Source organism: Micropterus salmoides, unplaced genomic scaffold, assembly GCF_014851395.1.
Source record: "Micropterus salmoides isolate LMB-PRFRI ecotype aquatic unplaced genomic scaffold, ASM1485139v1 Ms_hic_scaffold_14, whole genome shotgun sequence".
Taxonomy (NCBI): Eukaryota; Metazoa; Chordata; class Actinopteri; order Centrarchiformes; family Centrarchidae; genus Micropterus; species Micropterus salmoides.
The window spans coordinates 34,729,844-34,744,166 of record NW_024040485.1 but is presented as its reverse complement, the minus strand read 5'-3'; the positions used below and the strand labels follow the sequence as shown (position 1 = coordinate 34,744,166).

Below are 14,323 nucleotides of genomic sequence, written 5' to 3'. Positions count from 1 at the left end.
TTAGCAACCTAGACTGGACCAAGAGTTTCAGAGTGACAACTTATTCATTTCTTACAGATTTATCTTTTATATGTAACGTTTTATTTATGCTCTGCCTCTATATCACAGTAACAGCTTAATGTCCACTGACTGCCTGGAGGGTCTCTAATGAGAGTGGACTGTTTCAGGCAGTTCAGGAGCAGAGGTTACTGTGGGAGATGGGAACTCTCTTTGGGCTGGACTTTGGACTTTTTCATTTTGCAAACCTATATATGCACACAAATATATATAACACAACAAGGAAAGCGGAAAAAGCCAAAAAGAAGAAAATGACATCTTGAAGAAATCACTGACAAAGTCGACCTCGAATGAAGCATGTTAGTTGTCACTGAAAATAATTGTTGATCATAACATGTTGTCCTCTGGACCAAACTGTCAGGTAGTTAGAACATTTTTAAAGTATAAAACAGTGGAGAGAAAGAACAATCTTGTTGGAATCTTCTCAGTTAAGTGTGTGACTCCCTCTAGTGGACGTTGTGGAGTATTCTGTTGTCTTTGCTCCAAAGGTTTTTGTACAGAGTTTTGGTGTTTCCTGTCACTGTGGGCTGCAGAGCACAGTAGTACACAGCAGAGTCTGTCACTGCAGCAGAGGAGATCTGCAGATGAAACTCCTTTGCTGTTTTGTCATGTTTCAAAGAAAACCCTGCTTTCTTTGAATATTCTGCGAGGAAAAACTGTGGAGATGAACTGGACTTCTGTTGATACCAGTAGAGGTTTTGTACAGAGCCTGAATAGTTGCAGGAGAGAGTCACAGAGTCTCCTTCCAAAGCCAGCATTACATCTTTAAATGGTTTCACTAAATCCTCAGAGGATCCTGAAAAAGACAAAGAGAGATTTCACTCTGACATTTGTCTATTTTAGCAGAAAATGTTAATACATTCAAAATTTATTTTCATGTCTACATCTCCTTTTACCTGTTTTGATTTCTTACCAGTGTGAAACATGAAGATGATCATCCAAACTAAGCAGAGCTGCATCATTTCCACTTGTACTGAATGAACAATAGAGAGGACACAGCAGCTCTTCACTTCCAACATGAAGCCTTTCATATTCAGTTGTGGAGCTCCTCCTCTTGCTGTGCTCTGTTTCCATTCAGGCTGATGGAAGCTTTAGAAATGACAGTGATGCTGCAGTCATCATCATCCAAGAAGGTCAGACTGAAGGAGGAATCTGCAGGAAATTCACCTGAAGGAATCTGGACACAAACACCTGTCTGAAACCTCCAATCTGCAAACTGTACACAACTTCTGTTGGAGCCCGAAACCTGGTTAAACTTACAGGAGGAGACTTCTGGGACGGCGTACTAAGCAGACGTATCCGTCAGAGCTCAGCAAACTGAGTCCGGATGAAAACCGTTCTTGAAGCTGAAAATATCTCCACTTTTGCATTTGTTGCTGCAGTATAGTGTAAGTGTAACCAAAAATAAGAAACAATCAGATTCCAAAACTCTCCCGTTCAAACACACCGAAGACTTTGGAGAGCACAGCCAAGCTACAGCCATCAAAACTGCTAGCTCCAACAAACGGGACAGGGGAGAGACGACACCCACAAATACTGGAGAAAAAACCCACATGGACAAGAGAAGAAGAGGTACGACTGACGACCGTCAATAGGAACCATATTAAATGCTATCGCAGGACTGGGCAAAGACAAATGCAGCAACGCAGCACCATGCTAGCAGCGATAGCTAAAACAGTGCAGTTCAACTCAGAGGAGCTGAAAGAACGTAAGGTGAAAGTCAGCACCTTAGAAATCAGAGACACACTCAGAAAAGAAACTGAGGATATGAAGGGATATTAAACCAGAGAGATACAAAGGAAGATGGTGTCTTCGCTTAAAAGGTAAAAAAGAAAGTCAGAGCGGAGCTTCTGTGCAGAATTGCACCTGAGCTGGTGACAAAGATGGAAGACGTGACATCAACATTGTCCACAGAGTTGGAACGGTGATGGAAAACAGGCATCAGGAAATCATTATTCTCTTGGCTAGACGAGCAGTGAGAGATGACATCTGGAAACCAACAAAGACTCACCTATCTGCAAGGAACAAGGAATCCGCTTCGCAGCAGACCTGTCACAAGAGGACTCGCTGTCCAGACAGGCGATGTGGCCAAAAATCGAGCAGGCAAGGAAAGAAGGAAAGGCTGCCGGGTTCAGGGGTCCATATGGTTTCATCACTGCAGGTTGAACTTTAAACTTGAAATCACACAGTGGAAAATTATAATTATGGGACTCGTATTCAAACAGGTTTTTACTCCACTTCCCAAATTCCTTTTACAAACAAGTTAGAGCCAACCATATGTGTTCTGTCCTTTCTTTCAATACAAGGGGACTCAAAGACTCGATTGGACGCAAAGCTGTATTTCTGTTTTGTAGAGGGCAGAAAGCTGACTGCATATTTCTTCAAGAAACTCTGATGCATCAGACGTTAAGTTTTGGACTCAACACTGGGCTGACAAAATCCTTTTTAGACATGGCACGAATCAAAAGGCAGGAGTAGCCGTATGCTTCAACAGATGCCTCAGTAAGATCATAAGTGATACGGCAGATAATGACTGATATTGGATAGCATGTGTTCTAGAGACTGATAGTGTTCTTCTTATTCTGGTTAATCTTTATGGATACAATGATGATTCTAAAAACAAATCTATTTCTGAACTACTGGCTCTGCTCATAAAAAACTCCCAACATCGAAGGACTAAACACAGACGGTAAAATATTCCCTACAGGTCAGCTAGCTGACGACACAACGCTGTCCCTAAAGAACAAAGAACAAATACCTTTGGCCTTACAAACAATAGAGTTATTTTCTCAAGCGTCTGCTCTGTTTGAACCTCAACTAATGGGAACTTGTGAGGATCCAACTGTTCCTGTTCTTCACTATTCAATATACCTGTCAAAAAAGATACACGATCCCTAGGAATTTTGTTACCAAATGTCCAAACACAAGTGAGAAAAGTAATATTCAAAATTCTATAGATAAAAACAAAGAACACTGTTAACAGAAATGGAAAGCATATCCAGACTGATTTATCCTGCATATTCATTAGCTATATCTCCCAGGATGATAAAAGAAAACAAACTAAATTTCAACATGACCACATAAAAATGATGAAGATGGTGGGATTAAAGCATCAGATTTTATATCATGAATGGTGTATTAAAAAGAAATGGCTGCGATCGTTTCTAAAGAATGGTGAGGAGATGTGGTTCACAATAACTTCGCTTCTGTTCAACAAATTAGCTGGTACTGATTTTTTGTTAAAAAGGGACTTTGGAATATCTAAACTACCTGTCAAACTCTCTGTCTTGTCATTCTGGGAAATGATTTCTAAACATAATTTTAGTCCACAGAACGTTCTGCTATGGAACAATAGATTCATGTTGTGCAAAAGAAAATCTATATTTATGGACAACTGGATGGAGAAACAAATATGGTCAATTGTTGGATATATATAAAGTTGGATATAATCTGGATTGCTGAAGGTGTCATAAAATATTCCAATGGCTCTTATTCAGTTAATTAAAAATAATGTAGAAAACACACCGACCCCCAAAGTCCAAAATATAAAGATAGGCCAAGTTGACTTTTTAAACCAAAAATGTAACAATGCCTTCCTGAGGCAACATCTGTAGAATACAATGTAACCTGGCTTCACAAGGAGAACTTCAAACCCTGAAATATCAGCTATTAGAACAAAATGTCTTTAATTTCCACTTCTTCCTAAAAACAAAGAAATGCAGTTTAAAATTCTAAGATTGAAATGTGATGTAGAAAACTGTCACCTATGCAACACAAATGTAGAAACAACAGAGCACATTTTTTATGTTTGTGACTAAAGTTTATGGAAATCCTTACATGACTGGCTGACGTCCAAACTCATAAAGATAGATTTCTTTTCTTTCACATCTGTCCAACTAGGTGTGGTCCTAAATAAGAAACAAATTAATTTCTGATCAATAATACCATTATTATTACTAAATATTATATACACACATGTCACTTTGTGAAATCCCCCCTTCTTGGAATGCACTTAGAAATGAGTTCTCTGTATTAATTAAATCTATAAGAAATGTTCAAAGCTCCCCTGCCAGAAAATTCTGTTTACTTCAGAATATGATTTGATCTCTAAGTTTTGTTAATTTTAACTATTTAATGAGTGAGTTAGTTATTTTGTTTGTTGTCTATAACTTCTTTAGTGTCGTGTCTATTTCTTCTGAGATGATTGCTTTGAATTAAGTCCAATGTTTATTAATTACTTGGGAGGTGAATTACACCCTGGACTTGAAACATGGTTTGATCTGTACCGTGTAGAGTTTGTCATTGTACCCACTACCCATAATGCTCCTGTGAATCCTCCCCCAGTGTTTCATTAGCAGCTGGAACCACAGTGACTCTGATAAAACAGGAATTAGCAGAATCCATCTGATATGAAGCTGTGGTTTGAATACCACTTCCCTCCTCTTTGAAGAGTAGTCAGATATCTGGGTTCAGGTTTTTGTACAGCCTCTTCTACACTTTGTATCACTGTGTTTCTAGAGCACAGTAGTAGAGAGCTGTGTCTGCCAGGGTTAGATCTCTGATGGTCAGTGTAGTTGATGTTGCTGATGTTTCAGATTCATATCTTCTATCAGGAATATATTCACCTGTTATTGCTCCTTTCCAGAGTATAAACTGAGGTGCCTGAAGGTCAGAATGATGTTTGTACCAGTAAAGGTCAGGATAACTTGCTGTTGTCTGATAGTTACACGTGAGTGTGACAGATTGTCCTTCTCTTCCACTGACTTCCTCTCGTTCAGGAGAGATTGTGTCTCCAGCTATTAGTCCTGGAAAAAGTAGAGCAAATGAAGCCATTAGACTAACATTGTTCATGAGGCTGAGAGGAGAAGACAGTGGAAAATGGCAGCTGTACAGTGTTACTCTGTGGACACAAACAGCTCAGCTGTTTCCATAAATCTTTAGAAAAGAATAAAAAGATGTTGTGCTTTCTATCTTACCAAAGAAAAGAGCAGCAAGAATAATCCCCAGCCAATGTTCCATCTCTACAACAAGGTTTAAATCAACAGGAGAAACTAGCTGATGTTCAACATTCAGTCTGAGAATTGTTCTCTTCACAGCAGCAGTTATTATTGACAGAATGGTTGAACACAGTGCAGAAGTAGTGCACCGCCTACTTGATAATGTGGCTCAGCTTGGATTAACAGCAGCTACAGTGTCATCTAGTGGCCAATCAGAATCAGACCACAGAAGAAGAAAAGACGCCACTGAAACTTCAGACTAGTCCAGCAGCATAATCCAGTTGTCAGCTGATGATCTGTTTGTTCAGCATTTTCCAAACTCAACATAGTTAAAGACTCTACTTCTGTGCTGCGTTATCACCTCCCCACATCTCTGAAGTTGTGGATTTACAGCAGCAATTAACAAAGTGATGCTACAAACTGTTGAGTCACCTTTCAAGCTTACAGGTGGAGAGGATTTGATAGTGAAACGAGACATTTTCACTGGAATATTCCTTCAGACTAACAAAACCCACATCTGGATGCTGAGATCTGGAGGTGGGCAGTGAGTTCGGGGCAGCCGTGGCTCAGGAAGTGGAGGAAGCCAAAGGGTTGGTGGTTCAGTCCCCAGCTCCTCCTGTCCACATGCTGAAGTGTCCTTGAACAAGACTCTGAACCTGCTGCAGCTCCACCACCATCAGTGAGAGAGAGTGTGTCTGTTTGTCTGATGGACAGAATCACTATGAAAGGCCTTGGTATAAAGAGCGTTCTGTACATGCAGCGTATTTAGTGTTTACAGGAAAGTTTGATGGTTGATGATGTCTTTATTCTTCAGAAGACAAAGAAATCATGTTAAGATCTTCAGTAACTCATTTTTTTATTAGCAGTGCAATGAATCCAGCCTGGATCAGAAAAAGAAGTTTAACAGAGTGTGACTCCCTCTAGTGGACGTTGTGGAGTATTCTGTTGTCTTTGCTCCAAAGGTTATTATACAGAGTTTTGGTGTTTCCTGTCACTGTGGGCTGCAGAGCACAGTAGTACACAGCAGAGTCTGTCACTGCAGCAGAGGAGATCTGCAGATCCATTTGGGTTTTATCATCACTCACTTTAAAAGATATTCTAGGGACGGAATCTGATATTGGTAGTCCTGTTCCTGAGTGTGAAATAAGGAACTTGGTGGTTTTCCTGGATATTGTCGATACCAGAAGAATCGATCTTGACCAGTTGCTTTTTAGAGTATGTGTAGGACAGAGTAACAGAGCTGTCTTCTAAAGTGAACTCTTCATTCCTGACTGCAGTGAGTTCTTCACAGCTGACACCTGAAGGAAGAGATAACTCTGTTATTTCATGTTGTAAAAGACTCAACAAATGAATCCCATCCAGAAAAGTTAGTAATGAAACTTTCTCAGCAGGATCTCACATACCTGTTAGAATGGATAGTAACAGTAGAGAAAGTACATAATAGTCCAATGACAGCATGTTGAATAAAGGGAATGTTTCTGCTTTGTGTATTGAACTCTGCTGAATATGGAAGTTCCTCTCTCTTCTATAGTTCACTAACAGCTTAGCTCCTCCCTCAATCTCTCCGTCTCCTCGCAGCTCTGGATTTTCACTTCTCTCTGTTCCACTTCCTACCTTACCAGTAAATTCTACAGGATGTGAAAGTTTTTGCTTTATTTTCTGTAAATGAGACGTAGGTAACACTTTATTTTAAGGTGCTTGTAATAGGCAGTAATTAACAGTTAATAAGACACTTATAAGACCTTATAGGATGCTTATAAACAACAATATAAGTGTTAATTAAAGCCTAATAAACTATTAATTGATTAATTATTGCTTATAAGACAATTATAGGCCTTTATTAGAGCTATAAGTTATATATACCTCATGAATGCGAGATTGGACATCACATTGTAATTTGCACTCCTAATACAGCTACCCTTTATACTTCAGTACATTTCTTATTTTCTTAGACAACTAAGATGGTTTGTGAAGGTTTTATCTTGTTCCTGTCGACTTTAAATGTGTATTTTATGACGATAAAATGACAGTTAATTTGAATAGAGTCTGGTGGGTTTGGCGATTTCAGGGATGTTTCATGTTAAAACAAAACGGATCTTACTCTTTAACAAAAGCTTGACCTCAGCTGGGATCCTTTCCATAATGTTGTCAGACACTAAGAATAATTATCTGAGCGTGTCAGTGGCAAAACAAGCACGTTATGGATGGAAACTGAAGGTGTGCAGCGGCATATTAATGTTACATTGTAGCTTGTTTCACGCTGCCACTGCAGCCATCTCTTGGACCAATTTCTAATGTCCAGGTTGAGAGAAAACACCCTAAGACATTATTCAAGCTGCTCTAAAAATCCAAGTGCTAATGTTAGCTTACACGACATGCCTAATTTTATAGCTGCATGCTAAAGTTAGCTTAAAGTACATGCCTTATTTTAAACTACATGCCTTATTTTAAAGCTGCATGCTAAAGTTAGCTTAAACTAAATGCCTTATTTTATAGCTACATGCTAACAGTAGCTTAAACTACACGCCTTATTTTATAGCTGCATGCTAAAGTTAGCTTAAACTACACACGTTATTTTATAGCTGCATGCTAAAGTTAGCTTAAACTACATGCCTTATTTTAAAGCTGCATGCTAAAGTTAGCTTAAACTGCACGCCTTATTTCATAGCTGCATGCTAAAGTTAGCTTGAACTACACGCCTTATTTTATAGTTGCATGCTAAAGTTAGCTTAAACTACACGCCTTATTTTATAGCTGCATGCTAAAGTTAGCTTAAACTACATGCCTTATTTTAAACGACATGCCTTATTTTATAGCTGCATGCTAAAGTTAGCTTAAACTACATGCCTTATTTTATAGCTGCATGCTAAAGTTAGCTTAAACTACATGCCTTATTTTAAAGCTGCATGCTAAAGTTAGCTTAAACTACACACCTTATTTTAAACGACATGCCTTATTTTATAGCTGCATGCTAAAGTTAGCTTAAACTACATGCCTTATTTTATAGCTGCATGCTAATGTTAGCTTAAACTACATGCCTTATTTTAAATGACATGCCTTATTTTATAGCTGCATGCTAATGTTAGCTTAAACTACATGCCTTATTTTAAAGGACATGCCTTATTTTATAGCTGCATGCTAAAGTTAGCTTAAACTACATGCCTTATTTTATAGCTGCATGCTAAAGTTAGCTTAAACTACATGCCTTATTTTAAAGCTGCATGCTAAAGTTAGCTTAAACTAAATGCCTTATTTTAAACGACATGCCTTATTTTATAGCTGCATGCTAAAGTTAGCTTAAACTACATGCCTTATTTTATAGCTGCATGCTAAAGTTAGCTTAAACTACATGCCTTATTTTAAAGCTGCATGCTAAAGTTAGCTTAAACTACACACCTTATTTTAAACGACATGCCTTATTTTATAGCTGCATGCTAAAGTTAGCTTAAACTACATGCCTTATTTTAAAGCTGCATGCTAAAGTTAGCTTAAACAACTCGCCTTATTTTATAGCTGCATGCTAAAGTTAGCTTAAACTACATGCCTTATTTCATAGCTGCATGCTAAAGTTAGCTTAAACTACATGCCTTATTTTAAAGCTGCATGCTAAAGTTAGCTTAAACTAAATGCCTTATTTTATAGCTACATGCTAACCGTAGCTTAAACTACACGCCTTATTTTATAGCTGCATGCTAAAGTTAGCTTAAACTACACACCTTATTTTATAGCTGCATGCTAAAGTTAGCTTAAACTACACACCTTATTTTATAGCTGCATGCTAAAGTTAGCTGAAACTGCACGCCTTATTTCATAGCTGCATGCTAAAGTTAGCTGAAACTACACGCCTTATTTTATAGCTGCATGCTAAAGTTAGCTTAAACTACATGCCTTATTTTAAAGCTGCATGTTAAAGTTAGCTTAAACTAAATGCCTTATTTTATAGCTGCATGCTAACAGTAGCTTAAACTACACGCCTTATTTTATAGCTGCATGCTAAAGTTAGCTGAAACTGCACGCCTTATTTCATAGCTGCATGCTAAAGTTAGCTTAATCTCCAAGCCTTATCTTATAGCTGCATGCTAAAGTTAGCTTAAACTACATGCCTTATTTTATAGCTGCATACTAAAGTTAGCTTAAACTACATGCCTTATTTTATAGCTGCATGCTAATGTTAGCTTAAACTACATGCCTTATTTTAAACGACATGTCTTATTTTATGGCTGCATGCTAAAGTTAGCTTAAACTACATGCCTTATTATCCAACGAAGTTTAAAATCAAGGGCAACTGGACTTGGTTGAAGATACTGGAAGACGTTTCGTCCCTCATCCGAAGGACTTCTTCAGTTCTGACTGACTGGCAGGGAAACTCAGCTATTTAACCTCAGTGGGGTCGTTGGCCCGGGTCATCAATACCGCTGGTTCGTTAGTGTTCCTTGTCGTTAAGCTCTCTCTACATCCCGTTGTTATAAATCATTTTTAAACCCATCTCTAAGCTGCCATTTCCAAAGAAATCATTTGAGTGGAGTCAATATTTCCTAAAATCTTATATTAATTTTAGGAAATATTGTGTATATAGTATGTAGCTGTAGTACCGGAGGCTGCAGTTTCAGGACCCTTGTTTACTTTGATACTGCCAGCTGGCTACGTTTCACTTGACAGTCCACCGAAGCCAATTACCCTTACCACAACCATCACAGAGTGTCTGCCTAAATTTAAATTATTAATTATGTGCATGTCGACCGGTTAACCCTACAGCTCTGGACATCAGCCTCACGGCCAACGTGCTAGCAGACAGCGTTAACCTCCTTCATGTTGCTGTGGATTACCACCACCACTCCACTAGATGGCGCTGTCGCAAAATAACTGAGGCCCTGGGATTGCGGGGGTCCTGAAACTGCAGCCTCCAGTTCTGCATGCAACATAATATTGATTCAAAGAGGTCCAGTTAGAGAAATTTCACCAAGCAAACATCCGGAACATCAACTTGCATTATCATTCAGTAGCTATCACAACGTATGGCCTAGCTGTATCACATATATAACATATTTACTGTCAGTTTTTACATAAAACTGAAGCGATAATAAATAACTAATAATAAATTCTAAATTTAAGTAATCTAAAGTCTAAATTTAAAAAACGTTTTTGTAAATGTGCATCTTAATATAAATTAATTTGTTGCTCAATTCAGTTCAGAAAAACAAAATTAACTAAAGTGTAGCTTTGAGTGATCAAAGTGTAGTCTCAACCAAAATTATAATTAACACTCAACACATCTTAACAAACATCCCTGTGACGTCACAGGGATGAAAGCTAAACGCGCCTCATATAACGCTCGCCAAGCGGCGACTCCGACACGCCCTCAGAAACAGCGAGCTGCAGCACACAGCTCTCCTCTCCCTTCCAAACACTAGCTACCCTCCAGGCAGTCAGTGGACAGAAAGTTGTTCCTGTGATGTAGAGACAGAGCTCAGTTAAAACTTTATGGATACAGATTAATAACTCACCGCTCTGAAACTCTCGCTCCAGTCCGTGTTGCCGAGCCGGTCGGCAACACGTACAGCTGAACCCGAGCTGTTTACCGGCTTCTCGCCGACCCGCCCTTCTCTGCTTCTGATTGGCTAGTTGGTTTTGAACTGCCCGTAGGAAGAATGTACATGTGAGACTCTGTACATTCTTGGTTAAAAGCCGTGTGAAGTCTCTTTTCTCTTTCGTCTCATCTCTTCCTCTCTGTATCTCACTCGTGGACTCTGCTCGCAATGCTTATCAGAATGGACAGATTTGACTGGCTGAGCAGCATCACATGAGCTGATTGGAACACATGCAACTGAATACACAGCTGGCCAATCACAGCGCAGAATAGGACTCGCTCTAACTGAAGTCCGACACTAACTATAATGTAAAAAGAGTTATGCTGTATTTTTCTAAGATATGATATATCTATGATTTCTAAACATAATTTTAGTCCACAGAACGTTCTGCTATGGAACAATAGATTCATGTTGTGCAAAAGAAAATCTATATTTATGGACAACTGGATGGAGAAACAAATATGGTCAATTGTTGGATATATATAAAGTTGGATATAATCTGGATTGCTGAAGGTGTCATAAAACATTCCAAAGGCTCTTATTCAGTTAATTAAAAATAATGTAGAAAACACACCGACCTCCAAAGTCCAAAATATAAAGATAGGCCAAGTTGACTTTTTAAACCAAAAATGTAACAATGCCTTCCTGAGGCAACATCTGTAGAATACAATGTAACCTGGCTTCACAAGGAGAACTTCAAACCCTGAAATATCAGCTATTAGAACAAAATATCTTTAATTTCCACTTCTTCCTAAAAACAAAGAAATGCAGTTTAAAATTCTAAGATTGAAATGTGATGTAGAAAACTGTCACCTATGCAACACAAATGTAGAAACAACAGAGCACATTTTTTATGTTTGTGACTAAAGTTTATGGAAATCCTTACATGACTGGTGTAATGGAAATTTGTCCTTTAGTGAGTCTTCTGAAATGTGAGATGAATGAAAAAGATTCCAATCCAGACGAGTGTGATCATTTGAATGGAGACACTTTTCTCAATAGCTCCTACAATCAGACCTCTGGCACATGGAATGATGCAACATCCACAGAGAGCTACAGCAATCATTAGACCTGCTAGTGTGGGCATCACTAAGGCCTTTTATTTAGCAAACACAGAATCTGACCGGTCGAACATGTTAGTGTCCACTTCAGAGTTCTCTGCAAGTTCTTCTCGTAGGGAACGCAGTCCTTCCAGCACTCAGTTCACCGAACCATCTGGAGCTGTATTGTTGGGCACAAACATACAGCAGGAGTTATTAAACATTAGCCCAGCATCCCAGCCTCTTTGGGTGCTTCTCTTGCCTCCAACACTGCTATTTGATGTCAATGCCTGTAGTTCACTGTGGTGTTCTGTCGTGGTGGCTTTTGTGCATCACGCTTGTGATCTAAGAACTGCAACAGAGGCACTGTTCATGCTGTTGCAATGGCAGCAAACATCTCTGTTGCTCCTCGTAGGCCACACATGTCTGGGTGTCTGACTGGGTCCCATGACGTCTCCTTCCAGAGACAACCATGCTACCCACTCTTCATTTTTTGCGGCGTCACTTAAATCAGCAGTGGTGAGACCAGGAGTTTTCCCACTAGCTCCCTTGTGCTGATGTTTGCTGTCTAACAGCCTGTGAGTCCGAGACAAAGGGAGCCTAAGCGTTCCCAATCCCTCCTTCACTCACAACACGAGGTGCTGATTGTGCACGCTTGTTGATCTATTGTTGTACTGGTGCAGGCTCCTTCCTGCAGTGGCTGGCGTGAATCCACGTAGCTCTTTCAGCCACTTTTACCGCTGTGTATGTTGTCAGGAGCAGCTTTCCACCTCTGCGCTTTCCAGTGCTTTCTTCTGAAGTCCTTAACCACCACAAAAGGAGACTCTAGGAGACTGTGCAGTGGTTCTGTCGCTGGAGAGGGTAGGGCCTCTTTAACCTGCTGATGTAGACGGGCAAGAGCAGAGGACAAAGTCATTCAATCATTCTCACAGTGATGTGTGTCAGGCGGTACTCTGCTCGCTGCCTCTATCCCTGTTCGTGGAGGGCGCCCAAAAAGAATCTCAAACGGGCTCAAACCTGACCTAGTTCTTACCCTCGTTCTCATGTACATCAACACCAACGGCAACGCCTTTGTCCATGGAAGACCTGTGTCTTCACAACATTTAGCTAGCTTAGCTTTTAATGTTCCATTCTCTTTTTCTACTGCTCCACCGCTCGCTGGGTGGAAGGAACAATGTTGTCTCAAATCAATGCCCATATAAGAGCCAAGTGGTTTGATGGCTTCACTTACAAAAGGTGTGCCGTTGTCACTGCTGATTTTAGAAGGCACGCCCCAGCGCGGCAAGATCTCAGAAATCAGGGCTTTAGCTCCAGCTGCACCGTCTTGTTTTGAAGTTGGAAAAACCTCCATCCATTTGGAAAACATATCAACTATGACCAAACAGAACCTTTTGCCTTGACTCGGGTTAAGCTCAAAAAGTCCATCATCAGGTGATCAGATGGTTTATCTGGCGTTGGGTGTGCCGCTAAGGGAACCCTCAATCCTCTCCCTGTGTTGTGTGTTAGGCAGATTGAGCACGTTTGGCAAAAGTTGTGAGCGTATGTTGTGAAAGCTTTCATGAACCAGTGTTGCTTTAGTTGATCGAACATCCCTCCCTTTGACACATGATGCAACCCATGTGTCAATTTAGCGTAATGTGGAAAACAATGTTTGGGTCAACATGGTTTGTCATTGGGACCAGTCCACAATCCATCAGCATATTTACAACCAGCCTGTTGCCATGTGCGCTTCTCATCTGATGGAGCAAACTGTTGCATAGCATGCAATGTCAGAGGAATATCTGTGTCTGTGTCTGCGTGCAGGGGTGTGTGTGTGTGTCAGGCCCTGTTGAGCTGCGGTGCGGGCAGCTGCATCAGCTTTGGCGTTACCTGTAGAAACAAAGTCTTTTGCATCAGTATGGGCATTTGCATACAGAAATAGCAGACGGCAACATCACTGCTTCAAGCAATGCAGCTATTTTATCATGATGCAGAATAGGCTTACCATCAGATTTTAATGCACGGTTGCAAATGCATATTGAGAATCTGTGTAAATAGTTACTGATTTGTCTTTGGCCAGTTTACAAGCTTCAGTGAGTGCAACCAACTCAGCTGCTTGAGCTGAATAATGAGATGGCAAGGGGCCAGATTTCAGTGTCTCGTGCTGACAACTTGATTTTTTCCTGTGTTAACATTGCGTGAAGCAGACCCGTCATCAAAGAGAATCAGGTCTGGGTTAGTTAGAGGTGTTTCAGACAGATCTGGACGTGGAGTGCAAACCTGCTCAAGCACAGCAACACAGTTATGATCTTCTCCATCTCCTGGAATGGGGAGCAAAGTTGCAGGATTTAACATTACACAACAACATTACAGCGTTTGACAGCGATGTTAGGCATATCCAATAGAACAGTGGTGTATCGGAGCCAACGTGCTGTGGAGAGATGAGAGGTCTTCTGTTCAAGCAAGATCATAGAAACCGCATGAGGGACCAAAGGGTTAAATCAGAATAACCAACAATGTGACGTGATGCCATGACAACGTGGTGACCCTGCAGCCACTGGATCCAGTTTTGCTGAAAGAAAAAGCGACTGGTCTCAGTCTGTCACCATGTTTCTGTAGTAACACTGATGTCTGTCCATTTTGGAAACATGTCAACTATCAT

General features: G+C 40.1%; 1 gene segment (V, D, J or C); it reads right to left on the bottom strand.

Annotated features, from left to right (window-relative positions):
- Window positions 1–286: 286 nt before the first annotated feature.
- LOC119902826 lies at window positions 287–1,507 on the bottom strand. The segment is given in 2 exon segments: window positions 287–853; window positions 971–1,507. Coding segments are annotated over 2 exon segments (468 nt in total).
- Window positions 1,508–14,323: the final 12,816 nt, after the last annotated feature.